Source organism: Periophthalmus magnuspinnatus, chromosome 9 (genome assembly GCF_009829125.3).
Source record: "Periophthalmus magnuspinnatus isolate fPerMag1 chromosome 9, fPerMag1.2.pri, whole genome shotgun sequence".
NCBI lineage: Eukaryota > Metazoa > Chordata > Actinopteri > Gobiiformes > Gobiidae > Periophthalmus > Periophthalmus magnuspinnatus.
In genome coordinates, this window is record NC_047134.1 from 30,662,820 (window position 1) to 30,682,734 (window position 19,915).

Genomic DNA, 19,915 nt, shown 5'->3' on the forward strand with positions numbered 1-19,915 from the left:
GTCCAACTTCTTCAAAAGTGTATCCCAGGTGCGAGAAAGATGGTACATCCCTTCATCCTGATTAACAGTCCAATGAGCACATTTTTTGCATTTCAATGGCCTCCCTGATTCAACGATGGGAAGAAGTTGGACAGCAAAAGTTATATTGTTATAATCTTAATAAAATAGATAGTCGAGACATAAAACTTTTGATCAACTAAGACACCAGCAACCGACAACTACGGCCTTATCGTTTATTTTGTCCCATGTAATCACAATGAATGATGGATCAAATGCAAGAGGCTTTTTTTTATATGAGTACAGAAAAAAAAAGTCTATATTTACCTGAAATGGGGTTGTAAAGCAAGGACTTCTAGGGTTATCGACCAATACTTCTTCCTTTTTTGGGTTTTTGCCAGTTTTCCACCCCTTTGAAACCATTTAGTCCAATACAATTTCTTCTTCCTTCCTTTATCCTTATTGTGGGCTTTCATAATTCGATCGAGTTGCAATCGTTTTCAAAAATAACCACTGCAATGACTATGAGTGGTTCTTTTAACACCTTAGGCTATGGCCACCTCAGAAAACCCATGTGAATGTATTGTATGGAATAAAATGAGCCTCTCTGCTATCAAATGTACTGCACTATCAATGAAGTGCCCATAGAGAATAATGGTTCCAAGTTTGATATTGCCTGTATAAAACCTGTAGCGCTTGTAGATGGTAATAAATGTAAAAAGATAGCAGTACCTGATGTTTACAGTCTTAAACACTGTGAAAAACAGAACTAGTAATTCCTCACTTTCCTAGCATCCTGATTATTCAACACAATACAACTTTCTGGTTCGTAGATGTTAAAAACACAGCACATGTGTCTTATTTTGACCTCTACAGCTGCTTTTACCACATATTTGTACCAAGGCAAAGCAAATTTGAAGCTGATTGAAGCTGGTTTTGAAATGTCACAAGAGCAGAACAAGCCAAGTAATCAATCAATCATTTTGGTTTGACCAGCTGAGATAGAGCACAGACGTCTTACTTGTCCACAAATACTCAAAGCACTTGCCCCGTATTTTGCCTAAAAGTACAAAAAAAGTATGTGCTGATGTATGTTTTGGTTAGTTTGGGCATTTCATCTCGCACCAGCTTTAAGCCAGGCCTGATGGATTCTTGCTGAGATTGTGAACTTACAAATAACGCGAGAATTTATCTTGCTGGACGGGCTAATTTAGAATGTAACTGTCGCGAGAAAAATAACAGTAGTTCATTTATTATATGGTTTTAAGCCAGTTAGAAGTATAAGTATTCATGAATGTTTATTTCAGTATCAATACTTCAAGTGAGTATCTACTTTTCACGCTAGTTTTAGTATCGATTAGCATCTGAGTATCCACTTTATTGACAATCGTAATATGCACTAAAAAAAACACTATATGCACTGAGCTAACCCCATCCTCCCACTCTTTATAATGCAAGCGCCCTCCATAGACTTCTCTTATTGGATCTGGTGGCACTGTAAACTTTTAGTGTGCCTTAAACGACATGACAACCGCAGCACGCAGCGCCCCAGCTCCTAAAAGGGATTTTCCATTTCCATTTTTATTCCTCCGCTTTTATATTTGATGCCGCGCGGTGATTGTGTGCACCTGCTGTAGACTGTGGATTTGTTCCTGTGTGTGGGAGGACACGAAGAGAAGTGAAAATGCATTATAAAAACAGATAGAGATAGAGGAGAGGGGGAGAAAGAGAGATAGAGAGAGAGAGGGGAGGACAGATAGGGCCTTGGGAAGGTTTAGGCGAAGTCAGAGGATTTGAAATGAGGCTTTTGTACTCTGAACAGACAATAAGCATACAAAATACTGCATGTTTTGTATTGTAATATTTATATTACAATGCAAAATTGTGATTTTTTGTGTCATAAAATGTATTAGCAATTGACATTTCAAACTCGGATCTCAAGCTCTAAAGTTATTGCATGTGCTGGAATTGCGATGCAGATAAAAAAAGGTGCAACATGTAACTTTTCTCATGAAGGATCTACCCCCTGCTTGTTCCCATGGAGATGGTGCTGTTTGTCTGGGATTTCCAAACATATCTATTGAGCTTTGATTTAATTACATGTGTCTTTATTGCAAAAACATAAATACCTAAAGAAAAGTATGTATTCTTGCTGTGAGCCATGTTGCCTCTCCACAGATCTGACTTTTTCTCGTCTCCATGGAGATATACACATATAATGCCATACTGTGGAACATTTTAGGCAAAGAAAACACTATTATTTCCAGGTATTGAGCCTTCCATCAAAAAGTAACACATCAGAACTTTCATTTTGCGTGTTTTAAAATCTCAAATGCAACTTCAACTGCAATAACAATGATAACACAGCAAAGAAATCTTAAAATTGCACACAAAAAAAAAAAAAAATAAGTTGAATTCCACCTTACCTGATGCGTGACACTCTCCTCTCTGCACCATCGTGACCAGCGGCATGTTTTCCATCTCTGCTCTGTGGTTCTCAGCTCGTAGCCTGCATATACTCGGATACGTCCTTCCATCGCTACCACAAATGGCCCCATTGGATTCACAAACGCACACTCGGACTCCCGGCCTCTCATGGCTTCTCCTTTCACACCGTAGTCCTTCTCCACAGGCCAGTCCCCTGCAGTCTTCCCCTTCTCCGGCAGCGCAAACAACGCAACATCCGCAAAAGTCCTTAACGCGTCCGTAGTAGCACACTTGCGGCGGGATCGGACATTGAGCGGCGTCGCACATCTGCTGGCATGTTTCCCTTTTGCCCAACAACCTGGCGTACGCGATTGTTAGCAATGCGAAACAAGCAGCTAATTTCATTGTAGCTAAATGATGCTAGCTTGATCTCCTACAACCAAATTTTTGCTCCGTGCAGGTTTGTCAGTCTTTAAATGTCACTAAAGCTTTCCATCTCTTCTCTTTTGTAGCCTATAGGTTGGCTAGTTACAGCATGTCCTCTCAGGTTTGATTCAGAGCTGACAGGAATGCACCCCTATAACTTTAAAAAAAAAATAATAAAAATTTGCATGTAAAAATGCCTCAAGGCCGAGGACCCATAATCTTACCTGGGCCGCATCCAAATTTCAAGATTATGGGGTTTGATATCGTTAACACAACAGCAAGTATAAGTATAAAGCCTAAGGGGAGGACTATCCATGAGTATTATTTTATTGCGATTGTAAAAATGTGTCATATCAGTAACTTAAAAGCGCTGTAGCTCATATTAAAACGTGAAAAACAGAGCTAGTTCATTTTAAACGCTTTGCAGTGGTCCAAAGTTATTACTCACTTACCTTATACATTCTGAACATCTTTACTTTTCACTGTGATGAGTTTATAAGCGTTTTCCACAACTGTCAGGGACCAGAGGTTTGTTTTTTTTCTTTTTTTTTTTTCTTTTTCGAGACGGTAAAGCAACAACCAGCATATTTACCGTGCACTTCCTGATTATCAGACAATGAAACTCTTTCTAATTCGATACGGACTGACTTTTTTATTTACCTCGAGAGCTGCTTATACAATATATCTGTGTTGGGGCAGGACATATTTTGCTCCAATATATGGGAAAATAATAAAAATACGTGGAAGAATATGAACGGCAAGTGAGGAATAATTTTGGATGACTGCACAGGATTTCAAATAAATATTTTTCCAAGACAGTAAAAATCAGGTACAGCGTCTTTAATAATCTTATTCTTCTGGTTCATGTGGATGTTGTGATAGATAATGAATCCCCCAGACAGAGTCCATTACCGCCAGCCCTTCATCGCCGTCGCTATAGATTCACTTGAACATCGAGTCAAAGGCATTTCTCTGGATCTTCAGTGCTCCTCTGATGCTGTTATCTGTGTCTCTTAGATGCCATAATTAACTGTCTGCTTCAGTTAGGACGACTCAGTGACTTGGTATTGATCGCTCGCTGGTCTCGCTCACTCTTTCTCCCTCACCTGCAGTTCACCTGTTGTATTTGAGCTCTGGAGTATTTGAGGAATGGTGAGATAGTTACATCGAGTCTATCTTTTCTCTGAGGAAAGCCGGGGCAACGATCTAACGCTATTATTGATCGCAAAGTCTGGATTGATGATAAAAAAGAAAGCTTGACTCATAGGAAAGTTGTGCGAAAAAGTCTATAATTGATACGCTTAATATGTTTTGATGAAATCCGCATCGCGTAACTTTTTGGCCACGAAAAATGACTAAAATAAAGGCATATATGTGGATTATGGATGTTTTTCTTTGCACTGAAAACCTTGGAAAACATTCATCTTTACTATGAGCGGGCTTGCATTTCCACAAACCTGACTCAAAGGGGACCTGCTTGTTGCAATGGAAATGTCATTGCTTTAGATAAAATGCGCTGCCATATGTAAAATGTATCAATGTCTATGGAGAATGTTTGGAAGTATTATTTGAACATCTGTTTCCATGGACTCATTCAGGCGATGTACGACCAAAGTTCCACAGTTTTGATTGAAGATGACAGCTGATGCCTGAAAAGTGTCTTTATTGGAGGTAGCACGTCACCTGCATGATTCCACGGATATAAAGAAGAAAAAGTTAAAATCATACACATTCTCTATGGAGACAGATACATTTTATGCCATTCTGAGGAATATTATAGTAAAAGAAATGACCTTTCTGTGGAAATAAACAGGTGGAGGTCCTTTTCCAGGCCAAATAATCAGGTTTGTGGAGATGCAAGCCCACTTACAGTAAGAACACATGTTTTTTTGTGTTGATATTCAGTATAACAAAAAAAGAAAAGCTTTAATTTTAGTCTTTTTTGGCTGAAAAGTCACAAAATGGGCCTTTAATATTTCATAATGAACAAATTGAAAACTATTTTGTTTTCTTCTTCAGGTGAGTCATGTGGAGTTGCTGTGATGTCTCATCTGTGTTGCATTGATTAGATTTTTGTCAGTTTTTATTCATAAACTGGGACAAGGGGACATACCTGCTGTCTCACACCTGAGAGAATGTTCTTAACAAGCCTGACATCAAACCGCTCCAGGCTAAATCAGCTGAAATCCATTTAAGAGACAAGGCAACAACTGAGCAAACTCTAAGTCAGAAATACTAGCCAGAAAAAGTAAATGTAATAGAATGAAATATCTTAGAAGTTAAACAAACAAAAAAAGTGTATGAATAATTAGACAGACAATAATCCTCTTTCACATTTTTACAAACAAAAGTACAGTTAAGATTAAAAGGTACAGTAACATCAGCTTGATTACCTAGAAATAAGCCTCTTTTCCAGTGGCTTAATTTGTTTCGGGTCGCCTAGACACGGGTCTGTTTGGTGCACCTCCTTCCAGCCATGCTTTAGGCGTGGAAATATCTACTTTTTGCAGCCTGCAGTTGAGCCTGTTTTTGACTCTGCAGTCTCTCTTGTCCAATCACCTCATTTTAACCACGCCTGGAGCTGTACCAGACTGGCCCCTTCTGGGAGTTAGCACCCTCCAGGACCCACTTCGGACGGGGAGGTACGTGTCACTTTAGACAGTGGAGACACTTACGGGCCATAGCGATGTGCTCCAAAGCCAAACAGTAGACACAAGGCCACAGAAAGTTAAAAGCATATACCATATCCGCTCAGAGGACGCGTGCTTTTAAGTTTTTCAGAGCAGTAAACACAGCCATATATTGTATTTTGGTAAAAATAAAAAAAGATTCATTATTATTACACTTTATTTTTCCTATAGATAGATTCTCCATCAACAAAAACTAAGAAGGCAGATCTGAAAATTGAACCCACAACCTACTTGCAATAATGACATCTATTCAAAACACAGAGCAGTCATATTTTAGCTGGCAGAGATGTTCGCCCTTTAACTGTAAGGTTTGAGGTTTGATCACCAACACTAGCAAAACATACTGCTACTGTGTCAATGACCAAGACACTAATTAAACGTAGCAAAAGCCACAAGGTAAAGATTGCAATTACTAGAATTACTTTTACAGACACTGGAGAAAAAAAAAAAAAAGCATGGTTATTATTATACAGATGCATCACCTCGAGCTTGTTTCATTTTAATATGGTTATATAAAAACACTTTTGACAGCACCTCTAATAGATACCGTATTTTATAGCAACTGGAGCGCCGCACACAATTACACACTGTTATTATCCCATTTTTCAGACGTCACTGTGTCAAAGTTTGCCTGAGTGATTTGAAAGGCTTTATGTTCATTTGTCGCGTCCGCTACTTGTCATATTCTAATTTGGTATGTATCTTTAATGACACATCTCTATAACGGGCTGACGTGTGAATGTAATTGGTTGCGATGATTAAAACATACAGAGGTGCGCTTGCTGTAACGAGCGCCCGATGCTAATGCTAACGTAATGCCCCCTCACTGCCTCTCTCGCGTTCTCTCTCTCACCCTCCCACGGTCTCATCATCTGTCTTAACCCTGTCTCTCTATCTCTCTTCCTCCGTTTCCCTCCCTTTTTGCTGTCTCTCATCTCTAACTCCTGCATTATGTCTCTTTCTTCTTCCTCTCTCTCTATGTTCCTCCTTCTTCCTCTCCCTCCCTCTCCTCCCTACTTATCTCTCTTTCACTAACCTTAATTTTTGTCTCTTTCTCCACCTCCGTCTGTTCTTCCCACTTTCTTGCTCTCCTTCTCTCCCCCTACATCCTTATCTCTCCCTTTTTTCTCCCTCCTCTCATAATTTCTCTCCATACCATCCATCTTCTCACTGTCTGTCTTCCTTGCTCTCTCTCCCAATCTCTTCCTCCTCTCTCCCTCTTTCACTCTCCCATATTTACCCAAATATCTCTCTATTATTCCCTTACTCTTTCAATCTTGCTGTCTTTGCCACCCTCTCCTTCCCACGTTCTCTCTCTCTCCCTTTGTCACTGTCACTGTCTCTTTCTTGCTTTCTCTCCACATCTTTCTTTATCTCTCTCCTTCTTTATATCCCATGTCTCCCTATCTTTGTTTTCTCTCTCTCTCTCCCTCCCTTTCTCTCTCTCCATCCACCCTTCTCTCCTCCCTCTGTCTGTCTCTCCTGCTTTCTTTCTTGCTCTCTCTCTTTCCAGTACTTATCTCCTACTTACTCCCATCTCCCTCCACCTCTCACTTTTGCACTCCACTCATTCTCCCCTCTTTCTTGCCCTCTCTCCCTCCCCCTTCTCACTCTACCTCTCCCTATTTCTCTATCCTTTGCCCCCCACCCATCTCTTCCCCTTTCCCTCTCACCCCACGGCTCCCTCCCACCTCGCTCTCGACCTTTCTCCCGCCTCTCTCCATCTTTGTCTTACTCTCTTTCCCTTTTAACCCCATCTCAAATCTAGTTTCCACATCCCTAAATCTCTCCCCCTCTCTCTGGCGAAGGTTCAGGTACGTGGCGTGATATTATAGGTTTGACTGTCTTCCAGGATCTATTATGGGATGGAGCCCGGGCGCGGAGGCCAAGTGGAGTGACTGCCAGCTCTGACACTGCTGCTGTGCAAAGACCAGGTTCAAAATCACTCCAACAAAAACACAGGATTCACCGACTTTAAAGAGGGATTTGACCTTTACCGTCCTCATTTATTGTGTATTATTTAAGATTTTGCATGTATATTTTAGAATAATATAAGGAAGTCAAATCAAACAGCAGAAAAAAACCCAACCATGTTACCTTTTATTGTTTTGAAAGTGCTATATTATATTAAAACAACATATTGACATGTTTCACTTTCGTTTTTGCTCTCCGTGCTAAGTCACTCCACCTTCAGAGCACTGTCACAACATAATGAGAGTGCATTCCGCTAATTAAACTACTGCACATCACATTATGTCTGTGAATTTGTTGAGTACTGTTTTGTATACTGTTTTTTTTTTGTATATTTATGGAGAATTGTCACGTGGGAGCATGGGTGATGTAGGGTTGTGGGCGGAGCATTGCAGAGAATGTTGCAGCTAACCGCAAGGTGGGTTTGAATAGGACCCGGGAGAGATCACAAAATTGCTGAAACATGCATCTAACATCTAAAAGGGATGTTTTTGATGAGGGAACAAGAGTATAACATGGTAGAAAGCTAGAAACTGATCATGCATAATACCCAATTTAAAGGTCCCCATTCATAAGTTTATTTGATTTTTTGACCAGTAGATGGCAGATGTGATATATGCCATGGAAGCATTTAAAAAAAACAAAACAAATTTACACATTTTACTGTATTTTATCAAAAAATATTAATGCTGAAGAAAACTGAGTAGTCAGAATTGTAAATACAGCAACACTAAATTTGTAATACATAATGAGTTCTTGAAAATGACACCACACATTTACACTGGATATATCCTGGATTATATGGGACTGTTATATCTGGGATAAAAATGAACTCAGTAGGAGTTAGTTTGTGGCTGCACTATAATAAAAATCAAAGAAAAGAAAGGGAGCCTGAGGCAGCTGTAGGGGGTTGTTAGAGATGGTGAAAATCAAAATTGTTCTTATTGTCAGGTTGTTAACTTTATATGGATTTAACACCAAAATGTTCCCAGGCTCCATTACAGAGGACATGCTGTAGAATTATAAATAAAAATAAAATGATCAAAATGCTAAGGTGTTTATTTACCTCCAAATAGACAAAAAATTACAAAAATGTATATATTACAATATACTTTTTTCTCAGGGTCCCAGGAGTGTATTGTCTAGGATGTCTCTATTGGTGAGTTTCAGATGACATCACAATATTCTACAAGACAGTAATATGTAATACAGATGGAGGGCAGCTAAAATGAATTATTGTAAAATGCAGTTTTCTGTTGTAAAATATCACATTCTAGGGTCTAGTCACTAATAGAAATGATCAGGTTCAACATTCATTTTATGGCAAAGTACAGTGTAATCAATAGGGAAAACTGTCTCTTGTCCCATCTGGTCGTGTGACATCATCACATTATAGAATCTGAAAACCCTTCTCCCTGTTTGATTTACACTGCCTGACCAAAAACAGTCGCCACCGGGATTACACTGCGCAAATAGTTACGAGTCTTCTCCAGTTGGTCAGGTCGAGGTTCAGCAACAGTCTGTGCTCAAAGAATGAGGTCAGCTGACACCTGAATATACTGAATGACCAGGTTATTCCATCAATGGAGTTTTTCTTCCCTGATCGCGCGGACTTATCCCAAGATGACAATGCCAGGATTCATTGGGCTCAAATTGTGACAGAGTGGATCAGGAGCATGAGACATCATTTTCACACATGGATTGTCCACCACAGAGTCCAGACCTTAACCCCATTGAGAATCTTTGGGATGTGCTGGAGAAGCTTTGTGCAGCGTCAGACTCGACCATCATCAATGCAACATCTTGGTGAAAAATTTATGCAACACTGGATGGAAATAAATCTTGTGGCATTGCAGAAGCTTATCGGTACAATGCCACAGTGAATGTGTGCCGTAAATGTGTGCGATCTTTTTTTTTTTGGTGGTGAATTTTTTTTTTAGTCCAGGTAGTGTATGTGTGGAATCCTTTGTTGTGAGATTTCAGATGCTCATAAATTGTAGTTTTCTGCTGTTCTGTTTGAGTATTTAAAGTATATTGAAAGTGGCAGGGTTTGCGTCACAATCTTTTATCTTATGAGAGCACACCTGTAGTATTGAAAAGAACAAACTGAATTCACTGATCATGTGCGTTTCTGAATGAGAGCTGTGTCAAGTATTCTAAGAAAGATCCTGAGAACTGTGTGCACTGATGACAAATGTTCCAAAATGCTCCTGTTCAGATGTTCAAATCAAATTATCAAAATAAAACAAGTTTCAACAATTGTGCTGACATGATAAGAAGTTTCCTCCTTGTTTATGTGTATTTTAAGCTTAACTAATTCAGGTTGACTCAAAACTAAGTTTCCTTCTCCATGTCATCGTATTTGGTACCACACAAAGTCTGTTTACTTTTGTAATTGTTGAGCAGTGGCGAGTAGCAACTCTTAAGTAGGTAGGCGGTGGAGGGTGGATTGGTGTGTACTGGGTTTAAGAAAAAAAAAAAGAAACAGAAAACAGATTTTTTTTGTTTGTTTGTTTTTGCAAAGGAAGCAGCTGACTCATACTTTTACACAAGTCTAGGTTAAGTGCACTGAGCCTAGTCTCTCAACCCACTTATCTGAACGTTTTGAACTGAAGGACAACATCTCCTCAAAGTCACTGGGAGAAAAATGTTCAAAGTTACGAACAAGAACAATCACTTCTGAGCTCAAACTGCTCTTGACTTTCATAAGTAAGCTGCTCCCCATCCGGAAATTGCACAAAGAACACAAGCGATCTTTTTAATTCTCACCCTTTGTAATGAGCTTATGAATTATGAGTTTTCCGGTGGATTTGTACAGCGAACGAGGGAGCTGCTAGAATGACAAGAGCTATATGGATGTGAAAAAAGAAAAAAAGTAGAATAACGAGGGTGGTAGTTACAGTGTCCATTATGGAAATGTCAGGTCATTACTGAGGGCTCTGATGTAGGACCCAGAACGCTTTGTGTTAAATGTAATACATTTACCGTGCGGACACTCTCCAACTATAATCATAACAAAATAATCAGCCAATTGAATTCTGACACAGGCTGTCATTAATGCCACTTTCTGTCTGGCCCCCCTCTCTCATCATTACCCACAAGGCATCAGGGTGGTTGTGGATTATGATTTGTTGGTATGCAAGACAACCTCTGGAATCAACTACTGAATAAACAGAATGTATGCCTATTCAGTCACAGAGAATGTTTTTGTTTTTTTTCCAGGCTACAGGTCACAGGAGGAAAACTTCTGTCCTTAGGGAAATTACTCTCCTCAAACTGCCCTGACAAAGCATACTTATACTTACTCCTTTTAAGCTTTTGCTATTTATTTAAATGATTGAGGTCTCTGGATGAATAAAACAAGGACAAAACCAGAAATAACTCTACGAGCTTTTTTCAGACTTCTTCAAAAGTGTATATAGGCTGAATAGGCTTAGACTGAATGCAGGAATGAACAAGGACAAAGTATACTTTATTAATCCTCATATAGTTTAACGCACAGCACACCTATGAAGAACAGTGCCTGGAGAACTCATCTCAAGATCTAAGGCTTCATCAGGACCAACTTAGCAAGAGGAGTTTACGTGTTGTGCATGTTTTGGGTAGATAGAGGGAACCGAAAGAAAAGTTCGGGCAACCTGGAACCTTCTTGCTCTGAAGTGTGAGTAGCCACCTATACCTAACTAACTTCAACATAATAATTTTGACCTTTTTAGCATGTATGTGTTGTTTGATTGATTTAAGTGAATAAAACACTTCTTTAAAGAGGGGAATAATGCAAAATCGATTATTTTTTTTTAGCTTTCCGCCATGTTATAACGTTGTTTACACATCGAAAAACATCCGCGATGAGGTTTTGCATGCATGTCTGAATAATTTAGCGATCTCTCCTGGGCTGTAAGATTCTGTGCAATGCTCAGCCCACAAGCCTTCGTCATCCGCGCTCCCACACAGTAATGCGCGCTGATTGTGTAGTGATAGTGCTCTTGAGGGGGGGTGACTCAGCAGCAGAGAGCACAGGGAGGGAAGACTCAGAGCATTCAAAATGAAAATGAAACGTATTAAATATGTTAATATGTTTTGGGGGAAGATTGCGGATTCAAAGCAATAAAAGGTAACATGGTGATCTAAATATGTTACTTGTTAGCAGTTAATACCCCATACAAGTAAAATACCCCCTCTTTAAAAGGCTCTGGAAATTATCAAATAAAAAAAATTATAAATCTGGGCTTGAACTCTCAAAGACCCTTAGTTATACAATATAGTTGAATAGAATAATCCCATCTCTCTCTCTCTTTCTCTCCCCATATTTGCCTGTCTTTCAATGTGGAGGTTCACTGTTTGTTCCTCCACTGCCATCGGGGGGCAGTAGAGATCCACACTTACCTCTTGGTCCACTCTCGTCTCTTCTCCTGTCTCTTTTAGCTCAGGACTAGAGTGTGTCAGGGAGGGCACATGAAGCTCCACTGCTCCTGTCCCAAGCCCAGATGCATGCTGGGAAGGTCAGTCATCTTAGATATCCAGGGCATCTGGGGCGGACCACAAAACCATGTCACCTCCTCTTTTGAAGCTAATTGGCAAATTGAAAATGGAAGTCAAATGGAATAATTGGCCCCACTGGACTATGAGGTATCTGAGGTATTGTAAAAGGAAGGTTCCGACATTTTTCTTCAGTGCAATGTGTATTTATACGCGATCTTATTACATCGGGGTTGTTGTGGTTGGGATGTAAATATAGTGGTAGGGTGCAGCTATACAGTTTCAGATAAGCTCCGTCACAAATATCAGGTTTGCTCCTTGGACCAGTGGATGAACTAAATCTGGTCTGAAATTAGAATTTTATATAGTGTCAGCATTTCCTTTCTTTTTAAAATATACCTTATGAGGGAATGAAATATGGTGGACAGCGTTCAGATTTTGTCTACCTCATCTTCAGAGGTTCATAAATAATTCACTTTAATTTAAAGTTGAGTAGTCTATACTTCAAAGGTTACACAAACTATTTATCAAATTCAAAGGAACAGAAAACGTCACCATCTTTTTGAACCCATAATTAAGAGAGTCATGTTTGTGTTACTTTGAAACATCTTATAATTGGTAGTCTAACTCAGATATCTGTGTAATGAATGCATTTATGAATAGAACTCATAAAGCCATGTGCGTGCTGCTGCTGTGTCTTTGGGCAACGCACTTCACCCACTTTGCATGTATGAATGTGGTGTGTGCGTGATCTTGGTGCGATGGTGCAGATTGGCAGCCTCGGTTATGTCAGTCTACCCCAGGACAGCTATGGCTATACTAGTAGTGTGGAGTGAATGAGTTTTGTAACGTGTGTAGCTCTTCGAGAGGCTTGTCACGCTTGAAAACCTCAGTACAAATGCAAAGTAAGGAAATTATCTGTTTTTTTAACATTGCCGCGCAAAGCCAGAATGATATTTTTTCATACAGAGGGATATCAGTCTGGTCCTCACGCTCTCCATCACATCTTAAGCCAGAGCAAACATGTTTGTGCAATCAGATATGCTCATTTCAGTGATGCATGTGAAATGAAGGAGCCGGCCGCCCATTACTTACAAACAAAATCAAATTTCTCTCATCTCAAATGAACAGTTTAGTGCTTTGCCCACTGATTCTACAGAAATCCACTGTTTCACCCATCACGATTCACCAGTGACCAGACTCATATGTTTGTAAAGCAGTGAAGTAATGTATATTTTGGATCTCAGGTATCTATAGGCGTACAATTAAGACAAAATGTTACCCTTCCATATCTAGCAATGCCCTAGTTGTTGTTAGCATGACTTTGTCCACCAGACCACTGCTAATGCTTTTAATCCTTTGTCGACCTGATGCTACTTGATAATTTGCAGCGTGCGGTGGTTATTTACCCCTTATCAGCACACGTCCAGCCGGAAAGAGCTAACCACTCTGCTAACGACAGATCTGCACTTCAGTCGCCCTCACCTCCTGTCCAAGATGTCCGCCGTTCGCTGACATTAAGAAGGCTAATTCTGCTGCCCGCAATTTCAAATCAGCTCAAATCCTCTTAATAGATTATGGAGCATCAATCAGCCAGCACAAAGAGTGGCCTGGGAGCGAGCCAAAGATCCATGACTAAGCGCATTTGCCCTTGGTGTTTATCTGACAGGCTGCAGGGTCCAACAATGCACTTTGGCATCGTCAGAGGTGGGTAGAGTAGCCAAAAGTTGTACTCGAGCAGGACAAATATAATACTTCTTGAGTGGAAGTACAGCAACAGCGAAGTTAAATCTGTCAACTGGACAAAACGTTGCGGGAGTGAAGACGTTTCGCTGCTCATCCAAGCCGCTTCTTCAGTTCTGGTCAGATCGCTGGTGGACGCTGCTTTAAATCTGTCTAAATTGAGGAGCTAACTACACTGAAACTGTAAACAGCTATTGTCTCCAGTTTCAGCTTTAATGGCCCTATTCAACCTTTAATGGCCCTACTGGCTTCGCACTATTGTTCTCTTTGTTTCTTTTGCTTGCTTTGGGTCTGAGGATGGATTATAGAGTAGAAGTACAAAGTAGTGGTCCAAGAAATTACTCAAGTAAGAAGAGGAATTCAAATGTTTCAAATGGACAAAAAGTTGTAGGAGTGAAGATGTTTTGTCCAGTTGGTAGATTCATTTTTATTTTTTTTTTACTGTGGTAATTAAAATGTTTTGCCTGGCCGTCTTTGGATCTCCAGAACCTACCTGCACCTATGGATGGACCGCTTGACCAACCGTGCCATTGTTGTCCTGCAGTATGCTGTAATATGCAGTAGTCATAGTACTTAGTGTTGTCATGATATTAAAATTTCAAACTAGTTTTAGTATTGACGTTGCCTGGAATCCAGAATGCACACTTGTCCAACAGTGGTCACTGGTGAATCTGCTCGAGTTCACATGGGTGTGATTGACAGGTGAATCAGCCAATCAGAGACACGCATGGTCCGTCCTTGTCAAAACAAATATGGCTGCTCACGAGGAAAAAATAATGTGAAAAAATATCACAGGGGATTGCAGATTTCTGCGTCACTGAGCGAAGCACTAAACTCTGTTCATCTGAGGTGAGAGAAAATTTCACTTACTTGAAAATGACGGGTGGCCAATTTCATAAGTGTCACTGAAATAAACAAATCTGATTAGACGGCTGTGTTTAGGAGGAGGGAGTGGGGACCAGACGGATAACCCTCTGTAAAAAAATACACAGATCATTCTGGATTTGCCTGGCAAGTTTCAATAAGTATCTGGTGATACTTTTTACTACTTTTAGTGGTGGTTAATAGTTGTAGATAGCATCAGTAGGTAGTGGACGTAGTAGTAGTAGTAGAAAATAGTTGTATGTAATAGTACATAGTAACGGCAGCATACTGTTAGTAGTAGTAGAATATAATCGTATGTAGTAGTAGTAGTAGTAGTAGAATATTGTGGTATGTAGTAGTAGTAGTAGTACTAGAATATAGTGGTATGTTGCAGTAGTAGTAGTAGAATATAATGGTATGTAGCAGTAGTAGAATATTGTGGTATATAGTAGTAGTAGTAGAATATAGTGATATGTAGTAGTAGTAGTATAATATATGTAGTGGTATGGGGTAGTTATAGTAGAATATAGTGGTATGTAGCAGAAGTAGTAGTAGAACATAGTGATATGTAGTAGTAGTAGTAGTAGAATATCGTGGTATGTAGAAGTAATTGTAGAATATAATGATATGTAGTAGTAGTAGTAGAATATACATATTGGTATGTAGTAGTTATAGTAGGATATAATGATATGTAGCAGTAGTAGTAGTAGAGTATTGTGGTATGTAGTTGTAGTAGAATATAGCGATATGTAGTAATAGAAGTAGTATGTAGTAGAAGGATATTATTCAGTGTTCTTAGTTTACTTAAATACTTGCTTAAAAACTTATTGCTTTTTTCACCTGCCACTAGCAGAGGAAGCTACTATCATAACGACTGCATTTAAAAATCTCATGCAGATAAAAACTTGATGCGGTGGAAAGGTGCTGGCCTCAATGTGACACCGGACCGTGAATTCTTTATAATACGACATGCTGATTGTATTTATGAAGGTATGAATGAATAAAAATATGACCTCTCCCTCAGGCGATATGTGGGCTGGGCAATAGAAATCAATGACCTTCCGACTCAGCAATGCAGTTATAAAATTTTACAAGGAAGACCTGTTAACAAGAATTTATATCTGAAATGAAGGAGCAGCGTTAGGTAGTACTTCCATTTACTATGGTCATTTTTGAATAAGTTATAGTATTTTGTATTTTTTGTATTATTTACTGTGATTAATTGTTTACTAATTGGCTACTACCATTGATTATGCAACTTTAAAGCTTATTATCATCATCATCATCATCATTATTATTTTATTTATTTATTTATTTTTACTAAAAACATCTCTTTTCCTCCAGATGTTGCTTTGCCTGGAATGTTCCAAAGTATGGCATTAGCACATTACTTTTACTGTCTTAACATCTTGAGACCTGGCATCCTCATATGTGGACAACACATTTTGGGTTGTCTAGGCCACAATGCAAATTTTTAGAAGAAGAATAACAACATACAAGAACAACAACAATGCAAATATATAATATATATTCATTTTTTAACAGTTTAGATTGTTTAGAATATTTTATTTTAATTTTTTTGTTTTTCTTCCTGCTCCTGTCTGCAGCTCTTCACATGAGACACATTGTTCCAAGAGGCACAATTGTTGTTTCACATTTTGTTTTTACATTCAGGACAAATGTTGCTGTGTTCAGGGTCTTAATAAATAGTTTTTGCAAATCATTATTCAAATGTTTTATCAAAATGATGAAAATGTCCACATATGAGGACATTTGATTTACATAATTTTTTCTCAGAAACTACATAATGTAAAAAGATAATTCTTTGTATTTAGACTCATCTGGTTCCAGTCAGCCCAAATAACAAAGAGAAATTAATAAAGTATCTCATGCAAGAGCTCGGGTCTCAGGAGGTTAAAACCGCAAAAAAAACAAACAGAAATAGTTTGTTTGAAATGTTTTGCAGTGGTCTAAAGTTTTTCATTCACTGCGTTGAGTTTCCGAGCGTTTTCAGAAACTGAAAACTGTTTTTTAAAATACAGAACCTATTCATAATATTAAAATTATAAGTATTAATCTCCATAACATGTTTAAATTTTCAGCAACTTTGATCATTATCGTGATATATTCTTTAATAGCAATTATTTGGTCCTGGATAATAGTGACACCATATTGCAATATTGTCTCATGCCTAATGCTAATGCGCACTTCCTGATTCGCAAACAATAAAAGGCAAAACAAAAAAGTTAGAAGCAGACAGCATTTTGTGGACAAGAGCTGTTTATGCAATATATCTGTACTGGGACAAGACACATTGTGCTCAAATACATGGGGAAAAAATGAGTACATGTTAAACCTTGAGAATATGTAAGTGCTCCTCTGTGTTTCTAAAATCCCTATACTTAACATCATGTTCAACTTAGCAGGTATACTATTTCTTTTCACGCTTTTCATTTCCTTCTGTCATGTTTTGAGCAATCTCACCAAACACATGAATCAAGTAAACACACTGAAAATTTCAAATCTTCTTCAGTGGGGATATTTACCATCATTCTGAGCTGTAAACAGGATTTTTGTGGAAAATAGTAACAAAATAGCGTGCGAAATTCTGGCATTCTGATGTGGGTCTGGCTCATCGGAGTGGACATTTGAATGGAGTTTAAGCTGCACCATATCTGACTAAACTGACTGTGTGCGGCCGGCGTCCTGCTGGGGATGAAAATGACTGTGATCTGAATGACACAAGGAACTTTTTTTAACTTTCTCAACTTTAGCTCATAAAGTTCAATGTTTTCAAATGTGCCAGTTTTGTCAAAATGTTGGAAAGTGAAAAGTTAAATGTCAAAAGCCAGTTTAACCTCCTAAGACCCGAGCTTTAATCAAATAAAATAATAAAAAAAATAAGTAAATAAAAAATACAATAAAAATACAATAAAAATAATAATAAAAACAAATAAAAATAAAATAATTAAATTAAAAAATAAAATAAAAATAAACAAAAAAAATTAATATTCTAAACTCTTAGAAATATTCAAAATTGAACATGTTCTTGTTGCTGTTCTTCTAAAAATTTGCACTGTGGCCTAAACAATCCAAAATGTGTTGTCCACAGATGAGGACACCAGGTCTCAGGAGGTTAATTACAACTGACAAATTCAAAGAAGATCTGCGCTTGTGTCTGGTTATTTATCTATGGCTGCGCTCACACTGCACGGTATGTGGCCCAATTCAGACTTTTTTTTTATGTGGTCAGTCACATTCCAACAAAAATGTCACTGCTATCTATCTCTGATGTGAATGAATGCGGCCGAGAAACACGACAGAACACGATAACACACAACGTCAGACGCAGCGCATTGTATTTGTGGACATAAAAATGGCCCCGATTAGTCTCAGTCCTGGTGCATTTGTTTTTTTTCAGGTTATTTGAGCAACCGGAGCCAACATTTACTTAACTGAGTGATTTTGCGACGCATATCAAGAAGGAAGAGGGCAAGATTTTGGTTGTGTCCGTCTGTGGGGCCTTTTCTGCCAGTTCCATTTGGAGGAGCGTGTGGGGGAGGAGTCGGAGCCGCCGGACACTGATGTGAGCCGCTTCACTGACATCGACTTTGTTTAATAACTTACATCCGTGATCGCCTTTCCCCAACTTTTACGCCAAAACGTCAATGGCATGAATCCAACATGAGCGTTCAGACTGCAGTCATATTAGATACATATGGGATTTATGACACATACGAACGAGGCCGGGGTCGATTTGAAAAACTCCAAACTGAGCTGTTCACACTGACATATGGGTAAAATCGGATTTGGCCTGCAGTGCAAACGTAGCCTATAACACCCGCGGATCGTTAAGTTATAATTTGCACATTCATCTAAAATAAGAAGAAAGAAGAAAGAAACGATTCCGCTGATTTCCATGTTAGAACGAAGCAGTGCCCAGTGGGAGTTGACGTCGCCGTAAACGTCATCACGACAACCATTTGTACCAAAATGACTACGCAGTGCTGTCGAATCCTACACGTATCATTGATTAAGAAAATAAAATTGGAGAATGAAATAAGCAATGGCGATGAAAATGTAGATTGATCAGCAATATCTTGAAAATAAGCGGTTAAAGATTGCTCTAACGTGCGTGAATCACTCCAAATACGACCCTGAGAAGGTAAATCGAGCAGGAAACAACTATAACATGATTAAAAGATGAAATGTTTTTGTTTTTCTTTTAATTTGGATTATCTGAATTTTGGTCACGAGATGCCACAACCGCTGCAACAAACTAGATTGTGATTTAGTCGATTTTTTGTTTAGCCCTGATGCCCATCTGGTGTACACCTACTCCTCTACTTACTTCATTCTCCAGCTTTATTTTCTTAACGATGCTGCTCGCTCGCGTGATCTATCCATAGGAAGGGCCGACAGCTACACGCCTCTTTGTTGCGACGATGTTTACGGCGACGTCAGCTCTCATCGGGCACCGCATTTTTCTAACGCGGAAGTCAGCGGACTCGTCGGTTTTATTAAGTTGTGATTTAAAATGTCCAAATTCTAACGTAATGATCCGGGGGCGTCGTAGATTATAACTACTTTTAGACACAAGCACAACAGGTCTTTTTTTTAAAGGAGACGTGGTGATGTAGCATAAAGGGGCTCGCAGAAATCGCCTCCAGAGATTTCAACCTGTAAATTAACAATCAGTTTCTACTATTGAGTTATTTTAGATGAAGATTCCAGTTTAAAATGGACAAATATAAACTGATACTAACTATATAACAGGAAAAGTACGGCCCGATACGTCTTCTTTAACTACATTTTTACATAATCAAATTTGTCGACATCAGTCTAATTAATTTGTACTGTTCTGTTTCACTGTAAAAACCTGCACATTATGATTTTTATATTAGTATGGACTGTAGGAAAAATAGCATTCTGGACATGGGGACATTTTATTGTATGTTACTGCTTAAGTTAATGATGAACTGATAGTCTGATAATGTAATTTTAATGAAACGTGTATTATTAATGTGTTAAGTCGTTAAGTCGCAATGGCTAACAAATCATCTTTTCTTTTGTAAGATTAATTCATTTGCACATGATCCCTGACAAATAAAGAATAAATAAAGAAAAAAAGGTCAAGACCGTGTAAAACTGCATCCAAAGCTTTGAAAAACACTTTGACACATGTTTTATAGCTTATATTTCGAATAATATCGTGAGTTGTTTACGGTGACTTGAACTTTCTTATTTGTCTTTGTCATGTGTTAAATGTACTGATTTAATTTCTATGTTAATCATTAATTAAAATCAAAACAGTGCCG

At 38.7% G+C, this 19,915-nt stretch overlaps 1 protein-coding gene across 1 annotated transcript in view; it reads right to left on the reverse strand.

Annotated features, from left to right (window-relative positions):
* htra4 (HtrA serine peptidase 4) overlaps nt 1–2,829 on the reverse strand; it is a 36,034-nt gene extending 33,205 nt beyond the window's left edge. Inside the window, exon 1 of the mRNA XM_033972602.1 lies at nt 2,424–2,829. Within this exon, the coding sequence (XP_033828493.1) occupies nt 2,424–2,829 (406 nt within the window). The remainder of the gene's footprint in view (nt 1–2,423) is intronic.
* Nucleotides 2,830–19,915: the final 17,086 nt, after the last annotated feature.